Source organism: Aotus nancymaae, unplaced genomic scaffold, assembly GCF_030222135.1.
Source record: "Aotus nancymaae isolate 86718 unplaced genomic scaffold, 86718_ANA_hifiasm-v0.15.2.pri h1tg000014l, whole genome shotgun sequence".
Classification (NCBI taxonomy): domain Eukaryota; kingdom Metazoa; phylum Chordata; class Mammalia; order Primates; family Aotidae; genus Aotus; species Aotus nancymaae.
This window is the reverse complement of record NW_026988425.1, coordinates 110,038,587-110,062,074: the sequence shown is the minus strand read 5'-3', so window position 1 is coordinate 110,062,074 and position 23,488 is coordinate 110,038,587. Positions and strand designations below refer to the sequence as shown.

Below are 23,488 nucleotides of genomic sequence, written 5' to 3'. Positions count from 1 at the left end.
AGTGCCCCTCCCACTGGGTTCTAACAGATTCATCTCCCTGATGGTCCAGAAAGAGAAGCGCGTTTCCTCTAATGATCCAGGCATTCAGATTTATCCTGTCTCCTTACTCTGAGTTTTGGATTGATTAATGCTGTTCATCGTCTCCTTAACAATCCCATTGAGAGGAGAGGTGACTTACTTCAAGTCACAAGGAAAATCAGTGGAGAAGGAGGTTCTTGAAGGTGACTCTTCCCCCATCAAACATTCTTCTTCACCAGGGCGAGTGCTCCTGGAGGACAGGGGCTGTCTTCTTCATCTCTGTGTCAGCAGCACTCAGCCCATGGCCAATTATGGAGCAGGTACTTATTAAGAATTTATTGAATTTATGAAAGAATAAAGCTGGTCCCAGGATAGGCTTTGAGCATATCTTGGAAATAGCTACCCACCTACTCTCCCAGGGAGAGTCAGTCTCTCTCTCTGTCCTTTAACAAGAATTTATATGCCAGGCTCACTTCTAAGTTAGGGAATGAACAAAACAGGCAATGTCGCTGACCCCAGTGGAGCTTAATTTTTATTCAGGGAGACAGATAAACAAACTAATTAAAAATAAATATTTAAAGTGATGCCAGTGGTGATAAATTCTAGAAGGACAAATATAGCACAGCAAGGGACTGGGCAGTGTTAGACTGAGAAAGCCAGCCTTGCAGATATGTTGGGTGAGAGCTTGGCAGGCAGGGACAGTAGAAAGTGCAAAGGTCCTGGGGTAGGAATAACCCAGTCAAGCAGGTGAACTTGCAGACAACAAGGTCAGTGTGGCTGAAGAGGAGGAGGGAGTGAGGGAAGATGAGGTCAGAGAGATGATGGAGAGTGGTGCAGATTATTTAGGGCTTTGACTTTGATTTTCAGTGAGATGGAAGGCCATTAGAAGGTTTTGTGAAGAGGCGCATCTCAAGTTGATACTTCTTTAAAAGGACCTCTTAGGTGCATTAAGTGGGGTGGATTTCTTTTTCTTTCTTTCTTTTTTTAAAAATGAGTTTATTGTTTTAAAACTACAACTTAAGGATTTTTCCACTTCTTTCACAACCTTGTTAAATCCCTCCCCCGCCTTAATCGCTGAACAGGTAGGGTCCCCCTTGTCTTCATAACCCTGGGAGGGTCCTGGGCCATCTTCCGTTCAGAGGTTCCCTTCCCCTCTCTCTTTGCCCACAGGAGGTTGGAGCAGAACTTTTTCAACTGCAGCTGTGACATCCGCTGGATGCAGCTCTGGCAGGAGCAGGGAGAGGCCAGGCTCAACAGCCAGAACCTCTACTGCATTAACGCTGATGGCTCCCAGCTTCCCCTCTTCCGCATGAACATCAGTCAGTGTGGTGAGTGAGTGGCCGCCCGGCCCGGCTGGCTCCAGGGAGGCATCACTCAGGCACCAGAGATGGTGCTGGATGTTACCTTGGGATGCCAGAGCCTTCCTTTCGAAATGCCCTTCCAGCCTTGAACTCTGCAGTTGGGTGCAGGCCTCCTGACTCACCATTTCCCTTCTTGGTCATTCCTGTCCCTTTGCCTACCAGCCATAGGAAGACTGGTTTCAGGAATGCAGACAGGAGTTCAATGTACTCCTCCTCATCACATCAGATTCCCTTTCTCTCTGTGAGTTACCTGTCAACCAAAACTAAAGGAGTGTATCTCAAAATGTGGTGTCTGGACTCCCTATGGCAGCAGCTTCTAAGGAGTTTCCAGAAAAGCAGGTTTCTGGGCCCAACCACAGACTTTGAGAATGTCTGGGGATGGGTCCCAGAAATCTGAATTTTAAGCAAGGTCCCCAACGGGAGTCTGAAACATTTGAATAACCAGAGCCCAAAGTGTAATGTTGCCATTGAGCTTAATTACCAGAAGTGCATTCCTTGAGCACTGCCCACCCCGCCCCCCACCCCCGGCGCAATGTGGGAGAGTGCTACTGCATGGGCTTCAATTCTGAGTTCTGATGTCTGCTGGGGAGGTGACATAAAGCATCTTGGATTTGCGGGTCTTCCAAGAGCTCAAGCAGGTTGTGTTAGAGTCGTTGCTGGGCAAGGCAAGAAGTTCCACCGTCAACCCCATGGACGGAGCTTCCTTTGGGTCGTCAGTGTTTGCCTGTCTTTTCACCCACTTTGTCTGGCTCCCAGACCTTCCTGAGATCAGCGTGAGCCACGTCAACCTGACCGTACGAGAGGGTGACAATGCTGTCATCACTTGCAATGGCTCTGGATCACCCCTTCCTGATGTGGACTGGATAGTCACTGGGCTGCAGTCCATCAACACTCACCAGGTAGGCATCCTGGGCTTGAGCCCCATCAGGAGGCTAAGGAGTGATCACACTGTAGTCTTGAAGAAGGAAAATTTGTGGTCTTGTTACTATAGGAAGAAACACATAGACTCGGGTTACGTGCAGCTGCAATATTTTCTAGCCATTTTCCTCTTGCACACGCCACTCAACTTCTCTGTAACTTAGTTTCCTCTTCTGTAAAATGGGCATAGTACTGAACTGCCGTTCACACAGGGTTAATAGGAGCATGACCTGAACTATTGCCCGTGAGGAGCCTGGCGTTTGGTCGGTGTGCTTTCACACAAAGATCTCCTCCGCCTTCTGCTCAGCTTTCCTTTTGATTCCTAAAGGTATTTGCAGATTAGGTAGTGGAGCCATCCTTGTAGAGGCTGTTTGAGTGATTGTTATATTTTTATTGGGGTTTTCAGACCAATCTGAACTGGACCAATGTTCATGCCATCAACTTGACGCTGGTGAATGTGACGAGTGAGGACAATGGCTTCACCCTGACGTGTATTGCAGAGAATGTGGTGGGCATGAGCAATGCCAGTGTCGCCCTCACTGTCTACTGTAAGTGCATGTTATTGTAGGGGATGGCTGTGTGTGAGGGGAACTGGTACAGGAGGCTGGAGAGGGGTCAAGGTGTTGCAAGGGCTGAGCTAGAGCAGTGGGCTGGTCTACCAGTAGGGGCAGAAGGACTCTTGTAGGGAAGGACTGACAGGTAAGTCCTTGGAGTAAAAACCCCAGAAAGAGCACCCTTGTCCCTCAGAAGATGGTGTGGCTCCAACTCAACCACATCTGCAGGACACTTCTACATTGGACTATCCTGTCTTTTGTTTAAACCCCTAAGAGGTCCCAAGAGGGAGCCCTCCGGTTAAGGTGGATCTAGGAAGCTTGGATGAAGACATCTCTTCCCCTCTGCTGGGGTAGTAGTGGGACCTCTGCTTCCCTCCGCCTTTTCAGAGTGGGTGGGGAAGAGCTGAGATCCCCACTTTGGTTGCTGGAAGGCTGCCGTGGGAGGTGGGAGACTCTGTGTCCTGGAATTCAGCTGGCTTCTTTTTTGACAGACCCCCCGCGTGTGGTGAGCCTGGAGGAGCCTGAGCTGCGCCTGGAGCATTGCATTGAGTTCGTGGTGCGCGGTAACCCACCGCCAACCCTGCACTGGCTGCACAATGGGCAGCCTCTGCGGGAGTCCAAGATCATCCATGTGGAATACTACCAGGAGGGAGAGATTTCCGAGGGCTGCCTGCTCTTCAACAAGCCCACCCACTACAACAATGGCAACTACACCCTCATTGCCAAAAACCCACTGGGCACAGCCAACCAGACCATCAATGGCCACTTCCTCAAGGAGCCCTTTCCAGGTGAGGGCGGCGTAGCTGGCTTGGGGGTATATGGATTCTTTCTACAAGCTTAGGAGGTGGGGCATGGTAGCTTGAGAGGAGAAGCAGCACCAGTGCTCATACTTATCACGGCAGGAAAACACAGACTGGAACATGTGCAGCCACCGTCTGCATCTGATGTAAACAGGGATAGAGTCTCCGTTTTCCAATAGCTGTCATGGTAAAAACCAAGACCCCTTAGAAATAACAGTTGTGCATGTTAGGGCATACTGTGTGAAAGAGAAAGCAGAGACTGTAATGGTAGGGAATTCTCACCCAGCTCTTTAATTGTGGGGAGTCTCTGGGCCTGACAGTTTGCTTTCCTAAGCATCGATTTCCTCTTCTACGAAATAGTCATAATTATACGGCTCCTATGACTTTTAAATGAGTCAAGGTACATAATGCACGTCACAGGGTTTGATGCCTGATAATGGTTCCATGACTTTCCATTGCAAAGGACTTGAGAGAGTGTCCAGTTTAACCCTACATTTAACAGATGAGTGATCTGGGCCTCATGCTACTTGCTGATCTGTGGCAAGACTTGACTTGGATCTAGGCCCCCAGGTCTGTGACTTCATTCCTCTCTTGTTCCATGCTGAGCTGCTAGGGGGCGTACCTGATGCCCTCAGCTTATGATGGTACTAATGTCAAGTGGACTAGGAAAAATTACTGAAATTACTGAAGAACTTTGCTTCATTTTGATTTAGGGAGGTGATGCTGTCTTTGTCTGTCTGGGGTAAGATGCTTTACATATCTTCCTGAAGTTGGAGGAGAAAAAAAACACCAAAAGAGTTTAGTGAAAGTGATTGTAGCATCTTTTGGTGGGTTCCACAATTGATACATTTTGTCCTTGAAGCCATGTGTCTTTGCTGAGCTTGGTGCTTTGTTTTGGGAAGTCAGTAGGAGACCTCTTGTCTTCAATCCCTAGGAATGAGGAGTTCTGATGGGATACAGTGTGTAAACTGATACAACACAGGCACACATGCACATGCATGCTCACACACACACACAAAGGGAAGAGGCAGCAGGAGCTAGCAGAATGTAGCATCTGTTTTTATGAAGTCAACTTCACAGTCTACAACAAATAACCAGAGTGTGGCAGCTCCAGGAGGCCTTATTTATTTCAGCGCAAGGGAACTCGAATTAGAGGCCCCAAGAGTGAAGTTGGATAAATGTGGCTGCATGTGAAGCTAAATTCTTGCCATTGAGGTCCTGGAAAGATGGAGCCATCTTTTCGGAGATGGTTGAGAATGTGCAGATGTTTGAGGCCCTGGAAATCCCCTGTGGTCTGAAACTTCCAACCTCGTCCCCAGTATGCTCAGTAAAAGTCCCCAGGACACTTCCCCTCCTGGGCCACACTGGGCTCTCTCTCTCTCTTTTTTTTTTTTTAATTGTACTTTAGGTTCTGGGGTACATGTGCAGATCATGTAGGATTGTTGCATAGGTACATATGTGGCAAGGTGGTTTGCTGCCTCCATCGCCCTGTCACCTATGTCGGACACTGGGCTCTCTTTCAGCAGGTAGACAAGTCCTGGCCTGCACTGTGGAAACAGAGGCTTTTAGAGCAGAGATACTTTGCTCTTAATGTGTACAAGGTCAGGCTAGGTCTTGTTGACATAAAAGGCTGAAACTTTGCCTTGGCTGTGCCCTGAATAGAGAATAAATTCTTTTTTTAAAGAGGAAAGTCTATATATTGGTGAGGGAAAGTCTCGATTGGTAAGGTAATGAAGCACTCTGAAACAGTGCTTCTGTTTCCAAAGGGAAGCTTCTGGAGGCCAGAGAGGGGGAGACCCTAGAATGTTCAGGAGGGAGGAGGAGCCACTCCGGGCTCCTTCTGCCAGAGGGTGTCCTGAGAGGTGCGGGGTAGTAGAAGCAGTTGGATGATGTGGCGGACAAAGCTTCCCCATTCTCTCCCTTATCTCAGGAGGAAGCAGTTCTTTGCATCCTCTCAGCCTTTGGAGGTATCTCGACATACCTCCTGTGCCCCCACAAGATGCAGCAGCCCCTTCTGATGATAGTCTCTGGATACCCCTTGTTACCCTAGTCAGTTATCAGTGCTCCTCAGTCAGGCCACTGGTTCTCAAAAGTGTGGTCCATGGACCAGCTGCATCTGTATCACCTGAGAATGTGTTAAAACTCAAGTTCTCAAGCTCCACTCACCTCTACTGAATCAGAGATTCTAAGGCAGGATCTAGCAGCTATGTTTTAACAAGCACCCCCGGTGAGTCTGGTACTCCCTCCTTTGCAATCTACTACTGTGGAATTGGGTGGGAATTTGTCCCCAGGAGGAGGGAGGGAGGATAGAGTCACAGAGAAGCTCAAAGAGAAAGCACCTCACCTGAGGTCATTTCCTCAGACCCATCTCCATCCTGCTAGGGCCACCCTGTGGGAAGGTTTGTTTGTTATGAGTCTTTAGATTAAGGGAACCAATGGGTGATGAAAAGGCAGTGACAGGGAAAAATGGACCAGTCACGCCAAGTGACAAGATGCTTAAATGTTCAGGATAGTCAGTTATCTGGGGGAGCAGGCAGAGATGCATCATAACCTTCTAAACCAAACTCACCCCAGCTAAGCCTAGATGTAAAGCTGGTCGTGTAGATGTAAAGCTGATCTGTGATTCTTGCTCTTCTCTTTTGATGTGAGAGTGTGGAGGCCTCATGATCATCATGTGTGCTTCTCTTTTGCTTCCAGGCAGCAAAGCATGGAGATTAAGAGCAGGCGCCCTGAAATCAGACAGACTTAGGTGAAGATCCCATCTGTGGCCCCTCCCAGATGACCCTCCCATCTGGTGGCCTGAGCTCCTATCAGAGTTTAGTGCAAGGTCAGCACTAGATGAAGGACGGTCACTTCTCTGTGCCTCTATTTCTGTATCTGCAAAATGGATGAGAATGCCAAATGCTTAGCAGTGTGTCTGGACAAAGAAAAGGCTTACTAGCTGTGGGCCACTGTTAAGATTCTTAGGATGTAGAGCTGAGATGAATTCAAGAGTTCTAGAATCAGTAGTCATTCTCTGGTCAAGCTAGGAAGTTCTAACAGATAATCTTAAGGTAATGTAGGGTAGTGGTCATTGAACTGCATTGCCAGGGCTCTAATTCTCACTCAATCACTTGTCAGCTCCGAGATGTCAGGCAAATTGCTTCACCTTCCTGCTTTTACTTTAAAGAGTGAAGATTAATTTACAGAAAGGGCTCTTCTTGAAGAGTTTTGGTCTGGGACCATAGGAGACATGTGCATTCTCTTCACGGCATGGCCGTAGTTTATGTTCAGATTGTGCCCTGATGTGCTGGACAAGCGCTCTTCCCAGCCTGCTGGTGGGGTCAGAGGTGAGGACCAGTCCTGGGTACCATCCTCTTCCAGGCTGAATGCCTGAGGCCCTCCCAAAGTTCAGAGAGGAGTCATGATGTCTCCTTCCAAAGCTCATGTGCTTTCTGGATGTATAAATGCTTCCAGGCTCTGGCAAAGGCCTTAAACATTCATAGGCTGATTTGGAGATTACAGGATTCATAGACTTGGCCAAAACATTTGGCTAATATGAGAATATTCTCTAATAAATGGGAGCCTTATGAGATATATGCAAATCTATGTAAAATGTGAATCGATCTGGCACTTCTCTTCTCTCAGGCTCTGAAACCCAGGCTAGAGTTTCCATTTCCTCCATCCTCCCACTGTCCCAGTCAGGCATCTGGTCGCCTGCCATTGAGAAGAGGATGTTGGAATGAAGGATATGCCCAGGAATGTGGAGATAGCTTTGTGGCTGTCCTCCCAAACAATACAGAACAGATAAACAAGCAAACAAATTGCATTTATCATAACTAAGACTTTCTTTGAAGGACTCCCTCACAGAAAGTGTCTGGTTCTCCATAGGTGGTTAGAGTATATTTGCTGGTTCATACTTAACAGAGCTAAGACTGTGAGGGGCCACAATGAGTGAATGAGTGAATGAATGAGTACATTCTTACTTCTCAGGGCATGGTGGGCTGAGTCAGGAGGCTGTGTAGTATGATACAGTACATCCCAAAGGGAACAGCTGCATCAGCCTCTCCTGAAAACTTGTTAGAAATGCAAAATCTTGATACACACCCCAGGTCTACTGAATTAGAAACTCTTGGGTGAGGACTAGTAATCTGTGTTTCTTATTAATTTTTAAAGATTTAAAAGATTTTTATTTTGAAATAGTTTGGAATTCATATTTTAAAAAGTTACAAAACAGTACAAAGCACTTCCTTCCACCCTTTGTCCAGCTTCCCCAGATGTTAACGTCTTACCTAACCACAATGCAATGATCAAAACCAGGAGGTTAACGTGGGCCCATCACTATTATCTAGTGTACAGACGTGGATTACATTTTACCAGTTGTCCCATTGATGCTTTTTCCTTGTCTAGGATCCAATTCATCAGAACTACGCCCTGCACTGAGTTACTGTGTCATCTCACTCTCTTTAAATCTGGGACAGTTCCCCAGTCTTTGTCTTTCATGATCTTGGACCTTTCTAAGAATACTAGTTTTTTTGTAGACAGTCTTTCCATTTGGATTTTTCTGATTTTTTTTTTTCCTAATGATTAAATTCTAGTTATGCATTTTTGGCAGGAACTCTACAGAAGTGAAGCTCTGCCCTTTCAGTGCATTCAGGGTGCGTGATGTCGATAGGTTTTGGTACTGAGGGTGTTAACTTTATCACTTGGTCAAGGTGGTGTCTGCCAGTTTTCTCTGCTGCAAACAGATGATTTTGCCCTTTGTAAGTCATCGGTATAATATTTTAAAACCACACAAATAGCTTGTTTCTCATCCTTCTTTCACACTCTAATTTTAACATTCATTGATGATTCTTGCCTGAAACAATTACTGCAATATTTACTGCATACTGTGAAATGATGATTTTTCTACTTCTGTCATTCCTTCTGTGTTTAAAAATCAGAATTCTCCTGTAAGAGAATTCCATTCTTCTACCTTTTATTTATTGCCTTATTTATTTGTATCAGTATGGACTCATGGATATTTATTTTGTTCTGTGGCTGAAAATTCATGTATTCGTTTGTTAGGAATGTCACAGCAGTGAAATACCATAGGTGGGGTGGCTTAAACAACAGAAACGTATTTCCTCACGATTCTGGAGGCTGGAAGTCTGAGGTCAAGGTGTTAGCAGGGATGGTTTCTTCTGAGGCCTGTCTCCTTGGCTTGTAGATGGCAGTCTTCGCTTTGTGTGGTCATGTGATTTTCCCTCTGTTCATGTGTGTTTACCTTGAAATTTTCTCTCATAAGGACAGCAATCATATTTGATTAGGACTTACCCTAATGACCTCATTTTAACTTTAATACATCTTTAAAGACCTTTTCTCCAAATACAGTCACATTCTGAAATACTGGAGGTTACAGTTTCCATATCTGGATTTTGGGAGGACAAAATCCATCCATAACAATCCAGGACTATCATCATTTCGTCGCTTAAATGATCCTACATTTGGCCATTGAAATCCCCTGTACATTGGCTCCTATGTCCTGTCTCCAGGCCTCCATTAATCTCTGAGCGCTTTCTTACTTCCTAGTATTGCAAGTCATTCCAGGCATATCTTGTACTTTCCCGGGCTCAGCCCTGAAATCATCCATTTATCCAAGGAATCCTCACCCTTTTATTGGAGGTTGGTAGCAATCACCCTCTGGGTGTTTCTGTTACATGCTGAAGTTTGAGCATCTCTGGTAGAGTAGGCAAAGACTTGACTAGGAGTTGAATCCGCTCCAATTTCGTCTTAAATGAGTGGCATCCAATTAGTTACTTAATCTGTATAAGCCTGTTTCCTTATCTGTTAAGTGGGGATAATGTTACCACCTCTTAGAATGGTAATAAAGATTGAGTGATCTGTTACATGAAGCATTTAGCACTGTCCCTGGCCCATAATCAATGTGTGACGAGGATTAGTTTTCATTATTAGGTGAGCTATTTCTAGAGACCAAAGATCAAGTAACACATTACCATCTGCAGGACGGGCAGATTCTAGAGGGATTCCCAAGAATTTCTCAATGACCTACTAGAATCAACTCTGCCTATTACTTTGAAGAATTTTATCTTAAGATCATACCTGGCATTTTCAAGGAATGTCTAGGGAAGCCCACCCTGTGGCCCCATTCCCAGCACTTTGGGTCCCTATGGAAGAGCTGTGAATGAAACTGAGGGTCTGGTTTTAATTCCCCATCTCATAACGGAACCGGTTTGGTTTCTTGTTCCTAGGTGGGCCACCTGCCTTGAAACCAGGAACTTTCTGTCTCATTCCTTCTCCATTTGGAGGACCTCCCCCTAAAGTGGTAGCTTAGCGTGGGGAGAAGGGTGATGTGCCATGGATTTTAGTCTGTCAATTGCCATGGGAACAGGAAATCATGGTGAATGGGAGAGATCATAGCTATTAGGACCATGTAGTGTATCTGTTCTGGTTTTTATTAAATTTGTTAATTATCTCTTTGTCCTTTTTTTGCAGAGAGCACGGATAACTTTATCTTGTGTAAGTCTGCTTTACCTGTTGCTTTGAAACTGATTTATTCTGATACTATCGGTAACTATTGAATTTAAATAGCCCTCTCTCCTATTCCACATCATCCCTGGCCCATGGCAGCTGAAGGGATCTCAGTGAACTGTGTAAAAGGAATTGAAAAGTAGCAATGCTTTTTGGGCAGGTCCAAGCCCACTTTTCTTGGGTAATCTCTTTGTGGTTCACTTTCCCCCAGGGAGTTTTCTAAGGTCTCACGGTGCTGTGGATCTCTTTACCTGGATAGAGAGGGGCTTTGTGAGGATGGACATGGGGTTTCATGTGCCTCGATAGACCCCTGTTGATCATCTTAGTTGTTCTTGGAGAGAGAATATGGAACCTATAAACCTGCTAGTGTTTCTCACCTGCTTCAAGAGCCTGAGCATTTGGCCAGGACTCACCCCATGAGAGCTTGATTTACAAGGTTTCCTGATAGGCTCATGTGTCCTCAAGTGGAATTATTGAGGCTCAGTTTATAAGTGATTTGGGGCTAGGGCTAGACAATCCTAAAAGAATTTGGGGTTTTGTTTATGGACTGTGAGGAACCTATGTTTATTCCTTTTTCTTTTTTTCCCCATGGAAGTTGGAATACAGCAGCAACTGCTGCCATTTCTGCCCCGTGTCTGGCCTGAGATAGTAGATGCTGTTTAGAAACACCCTTGGCTTTTTGGCACTGATGTCAGTATCATCTGTGATTCCTCTAGTTGTCCTCGGTCTTAGAAGACTTGTAATCTTGCAGAATGTCCCTTCAGAGAATTCTGAATTGGGGCCATTTCTTGTCAAGGAGGTGAATTCTAGATGGTGGAGTGCGGGGAAAATTGATACTTGGCTTCCCATCCTTGGCTTGCCGGGCAAAGGTGATGTTTCCCGGTCAGATGGTTCTGTTTTTTAACTTGAGCTGCCATTGTGTTCTGGAATCAGTATTAGGGGAATGGATAGTGGGCTGTTTGATGGATCCCCAGGCCTCCCGGATCTCACTGAGGGGTAAAGAAGGAAAGAGGGAGGGCAGAGAAGAGGGAGGGAGAGGAAAAGGAATGCCTGTGGCAAGGAATAGCAGAATGTCAGCAACAGCTGCCACCACCAGTAACATTTGCCTAATCCAGACCCTGGCCAGGTTCCCAATCCATGCTTCTTTTTTCTGTTCTATAGCTCATGGCCCAAGTTGCCCAGGTTATGTTATTTTCTCTGGGGTGGGGTTAGGGAATGGGAATGAATGTCCTTTATTCCTGTGGAGCCTGTCCTTGAACTGTAACCCCAGCCAGATGGTCAGATAAGAACCTGGTCTCTGGGGGGTCCTGCAAAAGCTGGGGAAGGCAGACTGCAAGAGCCTGGCTTCCAGAGGATGTTCTCCATGAGGAAGTATCAAGGGGGCTTGGGAGTTGGGCAGGGACTGTGGCTGAGCCTCCCCAGCCAGGAAGCTAACCTTCCTCCTCCTTTTTGTGTTTGGTTTTCAGTTGACGAAGTGAGTCCCACACCTCCTATCACTGTGACGCACAAACCAGAAGAAGACACTTTTGGGGTGAGTCACTTCTTGATCAAGAGGTGTGCATTGACTGGCATAGTCATTTTCAGACTTCATTTGTGTTGCTGACTTTTCCAAATACCATCTTACTTGAAACTGAAAAAAAAGTGATGAATTGAACTGCATTCAGGCAGTTTAAACCTTCCTTATTTGCTGGAAATAGTTCATTGTTGGAGGAAATCTTTGAGGATCTGCTCCAAGCCCTAGGGTTTAGAAAATCCCCAGTCTGTTAGGAGCCGAGCTGGGCCTGATTTGCAGGGGCTGCTAACTGTACAAGCCTTCTACAAAACGCCAAGTTGCTCAGGGCATCTCCTTGGGTGGGGTTTTCAAGCACCCACTCCCATGATTTCAGAGCCTCAGATTGCTCTGGAGAGGAGAAAGGATTTTTTTAAGAGTCTAGATCCTTTAGACTTTCCTGGATGAGAATATTATATAAGGCATTTTAACATGAAGATGCAGAATTCACTTGCTAATTAAAACAAAATTAGAAGCCTCTCTAGGCTTGTTTTTGCATCTGTTAGAATGGCCCCAGGTGAGAAGGGGCTCAGCACATTGAATTATGGAACTTTCTCTAATCAAATTGGGTAATTGATGTATTTTTAAATGTTCTTATGGTCTCACAAATTTCTTCTTCTAAAGACCTTAGTATTGCAGTTCTGAGAAGGGTACACTTACTATGGCAGTAGGACTGGTTCTCATCTGGGCACACACATTATTTTTGAAGCACTTGGGTTTTCCACGGCTGTCGCTGACTGACTGTTTCTGGTTCCTCATAGGTATCCATAGCAGTTGGACTTGCTGCTTTTGCCTGTGTCCTGTTGGTGGTTCTCTTCATTATGATCAACAAGTATGGTCGACGGTCCAAATTCGGAATGAAGGGTAAGGTGGGAGTTTCATTTTCAAGGGTGTCACGGGGGAAACATTACTGCTTTGGGTCAAAAGGTCCTGTTTTAATCTCCCATTGCTCTTTGAGAGGGCCTCTGGTCGTGGGGCCTAAGTGGTACTGGTGGAAACTCCTGTTAGCCCCTTGTTCTTGGTAATTATGGATTGAAGGCAGTGTTGGGATCTGTGGGAACCAAACCACGGATCCACATGGTTTTGCTTTGACTGCTGATACATGTTGCTTAGATGGGCTTATGCAATGAAGATAATTTGGAGAGGAAGTTGGACTTCAGGGCAAATGAAAAGGGACTTTGGTTTATTTTTATTATTGGTGGGCAAAGGGACTCCTAGTTTGAGGACACGGCTTTCCTCTCGTTTTTGAAGTTGTGTCGGGAGGCATAAGCACAGCAAGATGTAGGGTGGCAGACTCTGGCATTGAAAAGCTGCCCGTGCAGCGGGATCTCAGCACGTAGCTCGACACAGAGTCCCAGAGTAGATGCCAAGAGCAACATGATTTCTAAATCTGCTGGCTGGCTTCCATGACATACAGTGCTCCACTCCACTGTGGCAGGGTGGGGTTGTGGGATGTGGCTCTTTGCCAAGGCTCGGTTAAGGGGACTGGCATGAAAGGGGTTAACATGGTGAATTAGCATCCACCTGCCTGGTCTCAGAGATGAATGTGACCAAATGGCTCAAGGGAAGCTGGGTACCAGTTCCAAAACAAACTTGAATTTCAAGATACACTCCGAGCTGGGGTTTCCATGTATGGTGATGTTGGGTGGGGGTGGATAGGGAGGGATGGTAGAAGGTTTGACAGGCTATCACGTTGCTGAGCTAGGACTCGGGTTGGTGTTATCTGTGAGAATATGGGATGTGTAGAGGGATGAATTTATGTGGGTTTTATGGATGAGTTTGTGTCTGTGGTGGGGGACCGTGGGGCTCAGGGGCTGAAGAAGAGTACATGAGTGGCATTCATAGGGACAGTGATCCCCTGAGTTGTATGTGAATGTTGGAGTGTTTGAGCATGGACCTGAGCTAGTCCATAGCTTTTACTATCTTCTTGGAAGTCTCTGTGACCCTTGAAAATTCAGAACACTGATATATAGGGAGATACCCAGAGAGGATTAGAAGGGTAGAAAACCCTGCAGTCCCAGCTACTCAGGAGGCTGAGGTGGGAAGACTGACTGAGCAAAGGAGGTCAAGCCTGCAGTGAGCTGTGATCGCATTGCTGCACTTCAGCCTGGGCAACAAAGTGAGACCCTGTCTCAAAAACAACAAACAAAAAACGGGGACAGAGTACCCTGTTTCCAGAAGGTTTCTGCCTTTGCACTGCACTGTCTGTTCTTGATGAACCTGATCGAGTCACAGCGAAGCAAGCTAGTTTTTCTTAACTCATCTGAGGTATTTTGACCAAGAGAAACACATAATGCAGGCAAATTATAAAGACAGGTTAGAAGTTTGACTGGAAGCCGGGTGACTTAGACAAAATCAGACCATTCTTAGGCACCTAGATTGGAGATATCTTATCTGTGAACACTCACAACGTGCCAAATAGGGCTTCTGAGGTCTAGAAGATGAGGCGACCACTGAGTGAGCTCACAGCCTTCAATCTTTGGATAATCCTTAGGCTCCTGGTTTTGCAGACTGGCACTATTGCCTATACAAAGTTTTCCTACCATGCGGGGAGCTTTCCTAGCTCTTCCTCCTTCCACCTGAGAACACATCAGGGCCTTGACCAAAGGGAAGAATGGGGCATTATTGCTCTTCCCCTGAGGAGGCACACCACCAGCTGAGACCCTGCGACATGCTTGGCAGTGCTGAGAGAGCAGATTTTTCCTATTAATTGTCATCCGGTTTCTGGAACAGCGTGTCCCCATGTCGGATGGATTAGGCAGCACCCAGGGTGGTGCCTCCACTCAGCTGTCCTCAGAACTTCTCCCAGCCCCTGCTCCCCTCTCCCAGGCTGAGCCTCCTTTCTTGGCCCTGGTTGGGCCAGGAGAACATGTCCACATAGGTGGAAGTGAAATATCCTCTATTGTAAGATCAGATAACTTAAAGAAGTTAGACTGGAGTTATAGCAAGATGAGATGGTGTATCTAAGATGCCTTATTTAGAATGAAGCCTGAATCTCTTTGATCTTTATGAAGTCAGATTATGTTTAGGTCTCACTTTAGGATAAATAAGTGCAAACGAAAAATAAAATTCTAAGCCTCCCAACCATCTGAATACATCCCTCTTCTCAACAAGGGCATCCCAAAGTTAACCTGAGAAACCAGTCAGGCTGTGACGGGGAGGAAGGAGCCATGCATGCCTTATTATACTCTCCTTCCTTTTGGAATTTTGATAGAATAGACTCTTGAAGGCTGATGAGAAACATTTGCAATCTATTCTCTCTGAAGCCTGCTACCTGGAGGCTTGATCTGCATCATAAAACCTTGGTCTCCATAACCTCTTATTGAACCTTCCTGTTGAAAATAACTTTCAACCAACTGCCAGTCAGAAAATCTTTGAATATGCCTGTGACTTGGAAGCCCCTGCTTCCAGTTGTCCTGCCTTTCTGGTCTGAACTAATGTATATCTTACATGTATTGATTAATGCCTTACGTCTCCTTAAACTGTATAAAATCAAGTTGTGGCCCAGCCACCTTGGGCACATGTCCTCAGGATCTCCTGAGGGCTCTGTCACAGGCCATTGGTCACTCATATTTGGCTCAGAATAAATCTCTTCAAATATTTTACCGAGTTTGACTTTTTTCTTTGACATAAGCAAATGCCTCAAGCTGCCTTTGATATTGCCAGCGAGCATCACAGTCTTGTATAAAGAGTGATGGCATGGGTACCAGAATTTCCCCACCTTTGACTTAGGGAAACCCTCATCTCTTCACATCCACCCCAGTCTCAATTTTGAATTTTCAAATCTGGGTGAGAATCTACAATGCCAGTTAACTGCTCACCGACTTCAGCAAAGTTACTTACCTTCTCAGTGCCTCTGTTTCCTCAACATCAGAATGGTAATAATACTACCTCCCTCACTGGGTTGCTGTGAGTGTCGAGATCTGTGTGTAATTGCCATATAAAAAGGCTCCATGGGAACCATTTCTCCCTTCTTTTCTTTATATATAAACCTTCATATGCTTCTTTTATTGCCTTCCAGGAAGGGCTGCCCATCCAAGACTCAATCATGCCCTCTGTTGTCCTACGCAACATTTAGTAAAATGCCTTTACTATGCTCTAGTCCCAGTACAGTGTCATTTCTTTGCTGATAGACCATCTGTCTGTCCTACTTGACCAGGAGCGACCTATGGCAGAAACCACAGATCACTCAGCCCAGTATGCCTGAAACATCACACAGCGTTTGACGATTGCTTGTTGAACTTAGAAATGAATGACTTTAATTTTAATAATAAAAAACACCACTTATAAATCAGCAATGGGCTAGTTAGAGCTAATTGGGAAATCTGAGATGTCTGGGCAGTGGGAATTAGAGTGATCATGATGAGGAAAACTCATAACCAATTCCCCGTCCACATCTGAGGGCCAGGTGTGTTGATAAGGAGGGCCTACTAATAGCTTTACTTCCTTCTGAGAAATAATAAAAAAAAAAAAGACAAAGATTAATATAACAAACACCCATATTCCCTCTGCCTAGAATAAACGACTTACCGTTTTGTCTTATATTTGCATCTAATGCTTTATTTTTGGAAGATATAACGTATGACTGATAAAACTAAAACCCTTTAGTCCTATTCCCATCCCTGACTCCATAGGCAGCCGGTAGCCTGAGTTCAGCATCCTCCAGTTCACTCGCTGAAGCGTCTTTCCCTGTATCTCTGTCTCTGTGTCTCTGTTGGCTGTCTCTCCCCTCATGGTTGTCTCCCAGATAAACTCGCACCTCCCAGACTGCCAAATTAGCAACCACTTCTACTACATGAAAGATGAGTGGCCGAGGCTGGTAACCAGTTCATTTTTATCCTTCTACCTATATGTATATGTACACGTATATGCATATGTCTCTATATATCCATATGTAGACATACACACATGCATATCTATGAATACACTTACAAAATGCATTACTTTGTGTGTGTTTTAATTTAAGTATATTAACTTATACTCTGAGTGATTTGCATCTTGCTTTATTTCCTTGTCATATGTTAGAGATCTCTCTCTGTTGGTAGGTATAGGAATTCCAATGGATGCCCATTTTATGGGAGATGAATATATTAACCAGATCTCATAGAAACAAACTGAAGATGCTTTGTCTCAGATCCCTCCTTACTTTTACCAACTGCCATGTCGTTGATCAAAATTTTGGCTTGGGGAGGGGGTCACCTTAGGACACAAGCTCATCTTCTCTTGGAATCACAAATGTTTAAGATGGTGCTAAGTGTACACCGGGGGTTTCTTTTTGCTGTTGATGAAGTCTAATGCCTTAGAGTGGCAGGGGTGATTTGTGATGTATTTGGCATGTGCTGGGCACTGCCCTATCAGCCAGCTCTTCTGCTGGAGCAGGGCCCTGGAGGTCCCTGCTGTGCTAGGCATTAACTCTTTGATTGTCAGATCATAGGGTGGTCCGGGTGGTTGGGGGGTGGGTCCTTGTGGAGTTAGGGTAGGGGCTATTTACTACAGCTACAGAAATATATAAAAATATTTGGGCATTTTAACAACTAACTAGAGTGTACCCTTGCATCCTGGGCTTGTAAGTGAGATGGTTCAGAATTTGGGCCAAATTCATTCTCATAAAATATTGTTAAATTAGGCATCAGAAGACCATGACAATGATCTGGCTGGGCTCTCCTGTATCTGCATTTCCAGGCGAAGAAACTGAGTGAGTTTTAGCTCCACCCACTTTCCACAGCAACACAAACGCCCGAACTCCTTTGTCTTGGCTACCCCACCATCCACTTCCATAGTGCACCATCATCATTTCACGTGGTCATTAGAACAGTAACCAGCCAATCGGTGCTAGCATGTCTGAACAATAATAAAACGTGCCCTGTAGTTTTCATATAAGGTGAGTATCATAATCATTTAATAGAAAAAGAAGCAGATATATGGATCTTTTGCAACCTGTAAAAAGAATGTACACTATTTGGCCTCTTTTCCTCTTGACCACTTCATAAGTACCTTTAAATACTTCTAGATCAGAGATACTGTGAGAGTTTCTTCATACTTCTTGGCTTCCTCTTATTCCCATGGAGAAAACAGAACAATGGTTTATCAGAGTTGAAACAGACCTTCGGCTTATTAGGCTATTAATGTGCCCATTGTACAGCTAAGGAAACTGAGACCCAGAGAGATGCAGTGATGTGCTGGAGCACACAGCTAGCGAGAGCCTCCTGGCCCTGCTTTTCCACATACTTGGCTTGTGCTGAGGACCTGGGAGGGTCAGGGAAGTGAAGCTGCTGGATTACGAAGACATCAGCTCCATCCCTCCAAGGCTCTGTTTACTTAGCTTTCAATGCTGTCCCATTTAAATGGGCTTTCAAAAATTCTCTTATTAATCCACTTTCTCCAACGTGGGGCACTCCTAGCCTTGGGGAAAGATAGGCGCTGTTGGAGGAGTAGGCTCCAAGAACTTCCTTCATTTCTTTTCGGACATGCTAGAGACTGAACGCTTGGCGGCATGGTGGAAGCTGGAAGGTCGGGAAGGAAGGGCATCAAGAACCGTTGCTTGGGCTTCCGGCAGTGCCTTAAGTGCCTCGTCAGCAACTGCTTGCCTTTCTTCCTAATGACTGGATGTGTGCTGGAGCCTCTGATGGGCCTGGGCACTTGCAGGACTGTTCCATTGTCAATTAGCGTTAGTTAATAGGTACTTAAAGTAGAGTGGTTGCCTATTTGATTATGATTGGGGGCTATTAACATTTTTTTCCATAAACAGATGGTAACTGTCCTCTGAGTAGATTGTAGAATCCTGCCAGAGTCTTGATTTGGAGGGACTGGCTCCTGCCAAAAGATCTCAGGGACTGCTGCCGCATTGAACGATCTTGTTATCCTTCTCATTTTACCGCTTGGTTAAGGGAGTGATTAGACTTGGGAAGGAGTCGTTTCTGCTTTCTCTCCTAACCTTGGGGCATTGGACTGAGAAGAGTTTCTTCCAGGTGGATGGAGGTAGAGGTGGGAGGGATCTTGGACACCTGCAGTTTGATGCTGTGGATTGGCATTTCTTTCTCAGCTGGGACAGAGTGTCCCTGTGTCTCTAGCCATAAAAGCTAGGAATCAAAGCAAATTCAATGTGTGCAGAACAGGGGAATTGGTACCAGAAGCGTGGTGTGCGATAGGAGACATCTGAGGTAATGGAAAGGGGGCTTGGACCATGGATGAAAGCACTGTTGGCATCGTTGAGTTAAATAGTTTCTTTCTCCCTGCACAATATACTTTTTTGATCACTATTTAACAAGGATTCGGAAACCAGGAGCAGTGCAAGGCAGAATTGAAACTGGGTAAAGGAGTTGTGTTTCCTGCTTCCCAAGATGTGTCCATTCTTCCTTCCTCCTTGTTTTCTTTCTTATTTTTCTACTTCCTCCTCTGAATTGACATGTGCAGGGGAGGAAGGCACCTTTGACCCCTGCTATGATCCTGTACTTGTGACTCCTGGTGTAAGATGACTCTTTGAACACAATGTTGAGAGTGGTTTCTGGCTTCTTTCCTGTGTTGTGATCCCAGGGTCCTCATATTCGCCTAACAAATGTTTACATGCTGTCTCTTTTCTGACATTGGACAGAGCTTCCAACCACCCTCCTCCCTCAAACACTCCTAGTATTTGATCAATTCTAAATTAAAGAGGTTAAGTTTGTGGCAGATCCACAGGTAGGAGGTAAACTTATAGAAGCCAGGGGTCTTCTGCTTCTCCTTCTTTGCCTTGGACTTCATGGAGACGCTCTGATTCAAACAAAGCCCCACCCCACTTGATGACTGAGTTCTAGAATGTGGAGCTTGGAGCTTTGAGAAGGCTGGAAAGCCACGTGTGTTTTTCTGGCATGCTTCTGCTGCCCTGTCCTTTATGGGAGTTTTGCAGGTATGCAGTGAATCATCACAGAAGTCCCTACACGGTCACCATTGGTCGTGTGAAGGCTCAACTGCCCCGATTCTCCTGTCCTCATTCCTTGCTCTGAAGGCTCCAGGGAACCAACTGTTCCCTTGCGTTGACTCTCCCATTGGAAGGGAATTCCCGTGAAATAGAGCCTGATGCAAAATATTTTTTCTCCGTGGCTACCTGCTAGCTGGCTCTTCTTGGCAGGCCTGTCTGTCCTGTTCAGCAGGGCCAAGGATGACCACTATGCTTGGCTCTACAGCCAAGGTGATGGCGTCTCAGATTCATTTAGTTTTGGCAGCAGAACACCGTGCTTACTAACTCGTGTTGTTGTAACTGGCTCCGACACGGTTAACAGCCCCTTCATACCTACTCAGTTTAGAAGTTCTTCCCCTTTTGTCCCGTGCTACTCATGTGACTGGTTAGAGTCACCTGCCTTATGCCCTACTGTAGGTGTCACCCGGCTTTCCCAAAAGTGCTGGCTCTCACAGTAATTTCACACCTTAGAAAACTGTAACAGTTGATGAGTTAGTAAATGAGGTTTTTAAAAGCTAGGAATAAAAGCAAATTCAAACTAATTTCTGGCTCTTAATAAGTCACAAACTTTAGTATTTTATTTTTCATCAAGAATCATGGTGACATACTTCCTCACCCATCCAGTTATCGTACGCTATCACAGTACAGGATGGAGGAAAACCTGGAGGGGCTGGGGCTGCCAGCCTTGACTTTCCCACCTCCTTCTTTACTCCAAATGTTTTTTACCCCCTGCGAAGTCAGGTTGTAGAAACTGCTCCAACAGACCCCCTCCTCTCTTCTCATGGCACATTCTTTCTCTCTCTGCATATTCTCCTCTGGGTCTTGGGAGCTTTCACTTGCCCAGAAGAGGCATGATGATAGGCTTTGGCTAATGAGAGCCGTCATGTGGATGCAGTACTCACGACCCGTGTTTTTGCAGCTCATTCTCCTGTGGACTCTGCAAAGGGTGTTAGGATGGCCAAAGAGCAGCCCTGGAATCCCAAGGCAGCAAAACAGAGAGATCAAAACAACTGCTAACCAGAAAACACGTTTTTGGACTAGGGGAGAAAAACCACATGCTGAAAACAGCAGCCACCCAGCTAACAGCTGCAAATCCCCAGCCCCGGCTCCTTGTCACCCCCTGCCCTTTGTGCTGTGGTTCCTCACAGAGGATGAGGTGGGCAGGGGAGTACAAAGGAGTGCACTGCAGGTGCAGGCATAGCATCCTTCGGCCAGCTGTGCTTCCAGCAAACAGGTGTGTCTGCCACCTGTCCCAGGCCCAGAACTGCCAGCGAAGGAGGCAGAAGCCTGAGGTTGGTCTCTCTCTGGCCTTTGCACTCAGAAGGGTTAATAACACTCTCTGTCTCTCTTCCTCACTACCCCAGCATACTTAGAGGGACCAACCAAGTTGCTCTGGTGCCTGTCTCTTTATTCTTTTCTCGTGTCAACTCTGTTACCACAAGCCAGAGGGGAACGTGCCGCTGACTTCTTCCCCAACGGTATCAGTTATCTAATTTGTGTGGCCCAGTGAAAAATGCTCAGAAAAGATTAGAATTTCCAGACAGCTACAGCAGAGCATTAAACCCCAAGTTCAAGGTTCTTTTGAGCATGGAGCCAGGTCACAAGTCCACGAAGCCAGCTCTGCTTCCTGAATACAAAATCCATCATGACTTCAGCTCCTAGCTTCTTTGTCTATCCTGAATGGTGATGAAACAGCTATTTCTGTACTTCTTTTAGAGAGAAGCTGGGATTTGGGTAAAGACAAGAATATCAGTTGGTTTTTTACCTCTAATTATTGTAGGGGAAGAGAATGATAGGCATCAAACATTTGTTGAGAACCTACTGTGTGCCAGACATCTGAGATATCTTTAAATATGGAGTCTTCACAGGTGGCTATTATTCCCACTTTAAAGATGAGAAAGCTGCTGAAAATGCTTAAATTGCTCAAGGTCATGTACCTGGTATCAAAACTAGGTTTTAAATGAGTTTACTCTACATTGTTGGTTCTCAATCTTAGCTGCACTCCAAACACCTGATAAGATTATATAATTTCCCAAACCTAGACCACAATCCAGGTCACTTAAATCAGCCCTGGGTGTTCTTTGTTAATTCCTCTGATGATTTCTATGTGCAGCTAAGGTTGGGGAACAATGGTTTCAATCCAATAGACATTGCATATTTCACTGGCTCTCCAGGTGCTTTATGTAGTCTGCAGACCAGCTCATCTGATAATGCTGGGAGCTCGTTAAATGTGCAGTTGCCTGGGGTTTACCCCATACCCACTGAATCAGACTTGAGGTGCTGTGGGGGACAAGCAGTTTCTCTGGGTGATCCTGAATGATGGCTGGGGTTTAGGAACCACCACCCTATACCTGTAGAGAGACAGTGGCTGATAACATGAACAGTACTTCTCAAACTTTAACTGCAAGTGAATATTGGAAGATTCTGGGATCTTGTTAAAAACATGGGTTCTGGTTCAGCAGGTCTGGGGAAGGTCGAGAGTTGGCATTTATTAGAGGGTTCCAAACAACGCTGTTCTATGGGGCATGCTTTAAGTAACAAGGGGTTAAGCTACTGGCAAATGGTTCAGGCCTATGGCCTGGGAACTTAGATCGCCTCTCTGCTTTTTGTTTTTTCCTGAATGCCAGTTGCAAAATGAACCTGCTTCAAAGGTCCATGGGCTGGGATTTCGAGACTCTAAGATTACAAACTATAACCACTACTTTTTTTTTTTTTTTTTTTTTGTATTTTTAATAGAGATGGAGGTTTCACCATGTTGGGCAGGCTGGTCTTGAACTCCTGACCTCAGGTGATCCGCCCATCTCAGCCTCCCAAATTGCTGGGATTACAGGTGTGAGCCACCGTGCTTGGCCTCTATAACCACCACTTTTAAGACGTTTCAGTTCTATTCTCTTTGGGCCTTTCTTCTCTCCTAAAACCGTTTCTGTAGTGGCTTCCTTGGTTCGAAACCAAACTGCCACCTCTTTCCAGGGGACTCGTAAGGTCTGCTGCCTCAATTGATTTCAGTAATAACTGTCAGGTCAATCAGCACTGATGTCCCACTGAAGGAGCGGGGGCAGAAACCCAGAGAGGCCAGCAGGCAGTGGGCAGCCGGCATTCCCAGATCAGACTCCTTGTGCTGTGGAGGCAGCCCTTCGTCTCTTTCTCTAGAAACTTCTTTATCTTCTTTGCTGTCCCTCCTACCCCTGATGTGGAAGGAAATGTTGGGGGTATAGAAAACTGGAAAAGCTTGTGCTGGCAGGCCCCAGAGTGGCTCAGAGTGGGTCTGTCGGCAGGCGGAGGAAGCCCCGTGGGTTAAGTTGGTGAGCTGCCCGGGCTGCCCGCCGGCCTCAGAGACACTGCCCTGGGTGGTGGCTGGGATCCCATTCTTCCCAGTCTTGCTGCTCTGGCGGTTGGTATTCACACTGGAAGCCTGCCTTGCCTTCCATTTTATAGTGGAATAAGAGTTGCATAGTTGGCAGAAGACCAGAGCAGTTTAGTCCTGGAAATGCCCAGCCTCTCTACCTGACAGGCATCTTGAATTCAAAGGCGCCTCTGTGCTGCTGCAGCAGCCCTGCGAACCTGTTCCCAGGCAGGGGCAGAAGAATGCCAGCGTCTGTCTATCTGCCAGCAGGCCTTGACATGAAGCCCCAAGGAGGGCGTTGGGTAGTTCCAGGAACTGCCTTTCAAAAGTGCATCCTTCCAAATAGATGGGGTTCAGTGGGTTGGCCTTGGACCAGTCAAAGGGGGTGCAGGGGGCACCCTGTTGTTGGCCTGGGTTCTAGGGAAAGCAGGCAGGATTTGAGCACTGTTATGAGCCATTATGTGTGAAAACGGCTCCCACAGCAGCAGCCCCCTGCTTC

The 23,488-nt window shown here is 46.0% G+C and overlaps 1 protein-coding gene across 8 annotated transcripts in view; it reads left to right on the top strand.

The window, feature by feature from the left end:
- The window catches only part of NTRK3 (neurotrophic receptor tyrosine kinase 3), a 379,441-nt gene that overhangs the window by 118,166 nt on the left and 237,787 nt on the right, over window positions 1-23,488 (top strand). For 5 of the 8 annotated variants that reach the window (XM_012438676.3, XM_064376230.1, XM_012438674.3 and 2 more), the window contains exons 5-11: window positions 1,189-1,346; window positions 2,136-2,278; window positions 2,704-2,845; window positions 3,343-3,639; window positions 10,126-10,149; window positions 11,628-11,692; window positions 12,472-12,574. In XM_012438676.3, the coding sequence (XP_012294099.2) occupies window positions 1,189-1,346; window positions 2,136-2,278; window positions 2,704-2,845; window positions 3,343-3,639; window positions 10,126-10,149; window positions 11,628-11,692; window positions 12,472-12,574 (932 nt within the window). The remainder of the gene's footprint in view (window positions 1-1,188; window positions 1,347-2,135; window positions 2,279-2,703; window positions 2,846-3,342; window positions 3,640-10,125; window positions 10,150-11,627; window positions 11,693-12,471; window positions 12,575-23,488) is intronic. The other 3 variants (XM_012438677.3, XM_012438675.3, XM_064376231.1) reach the window with 1 other exon arrangement.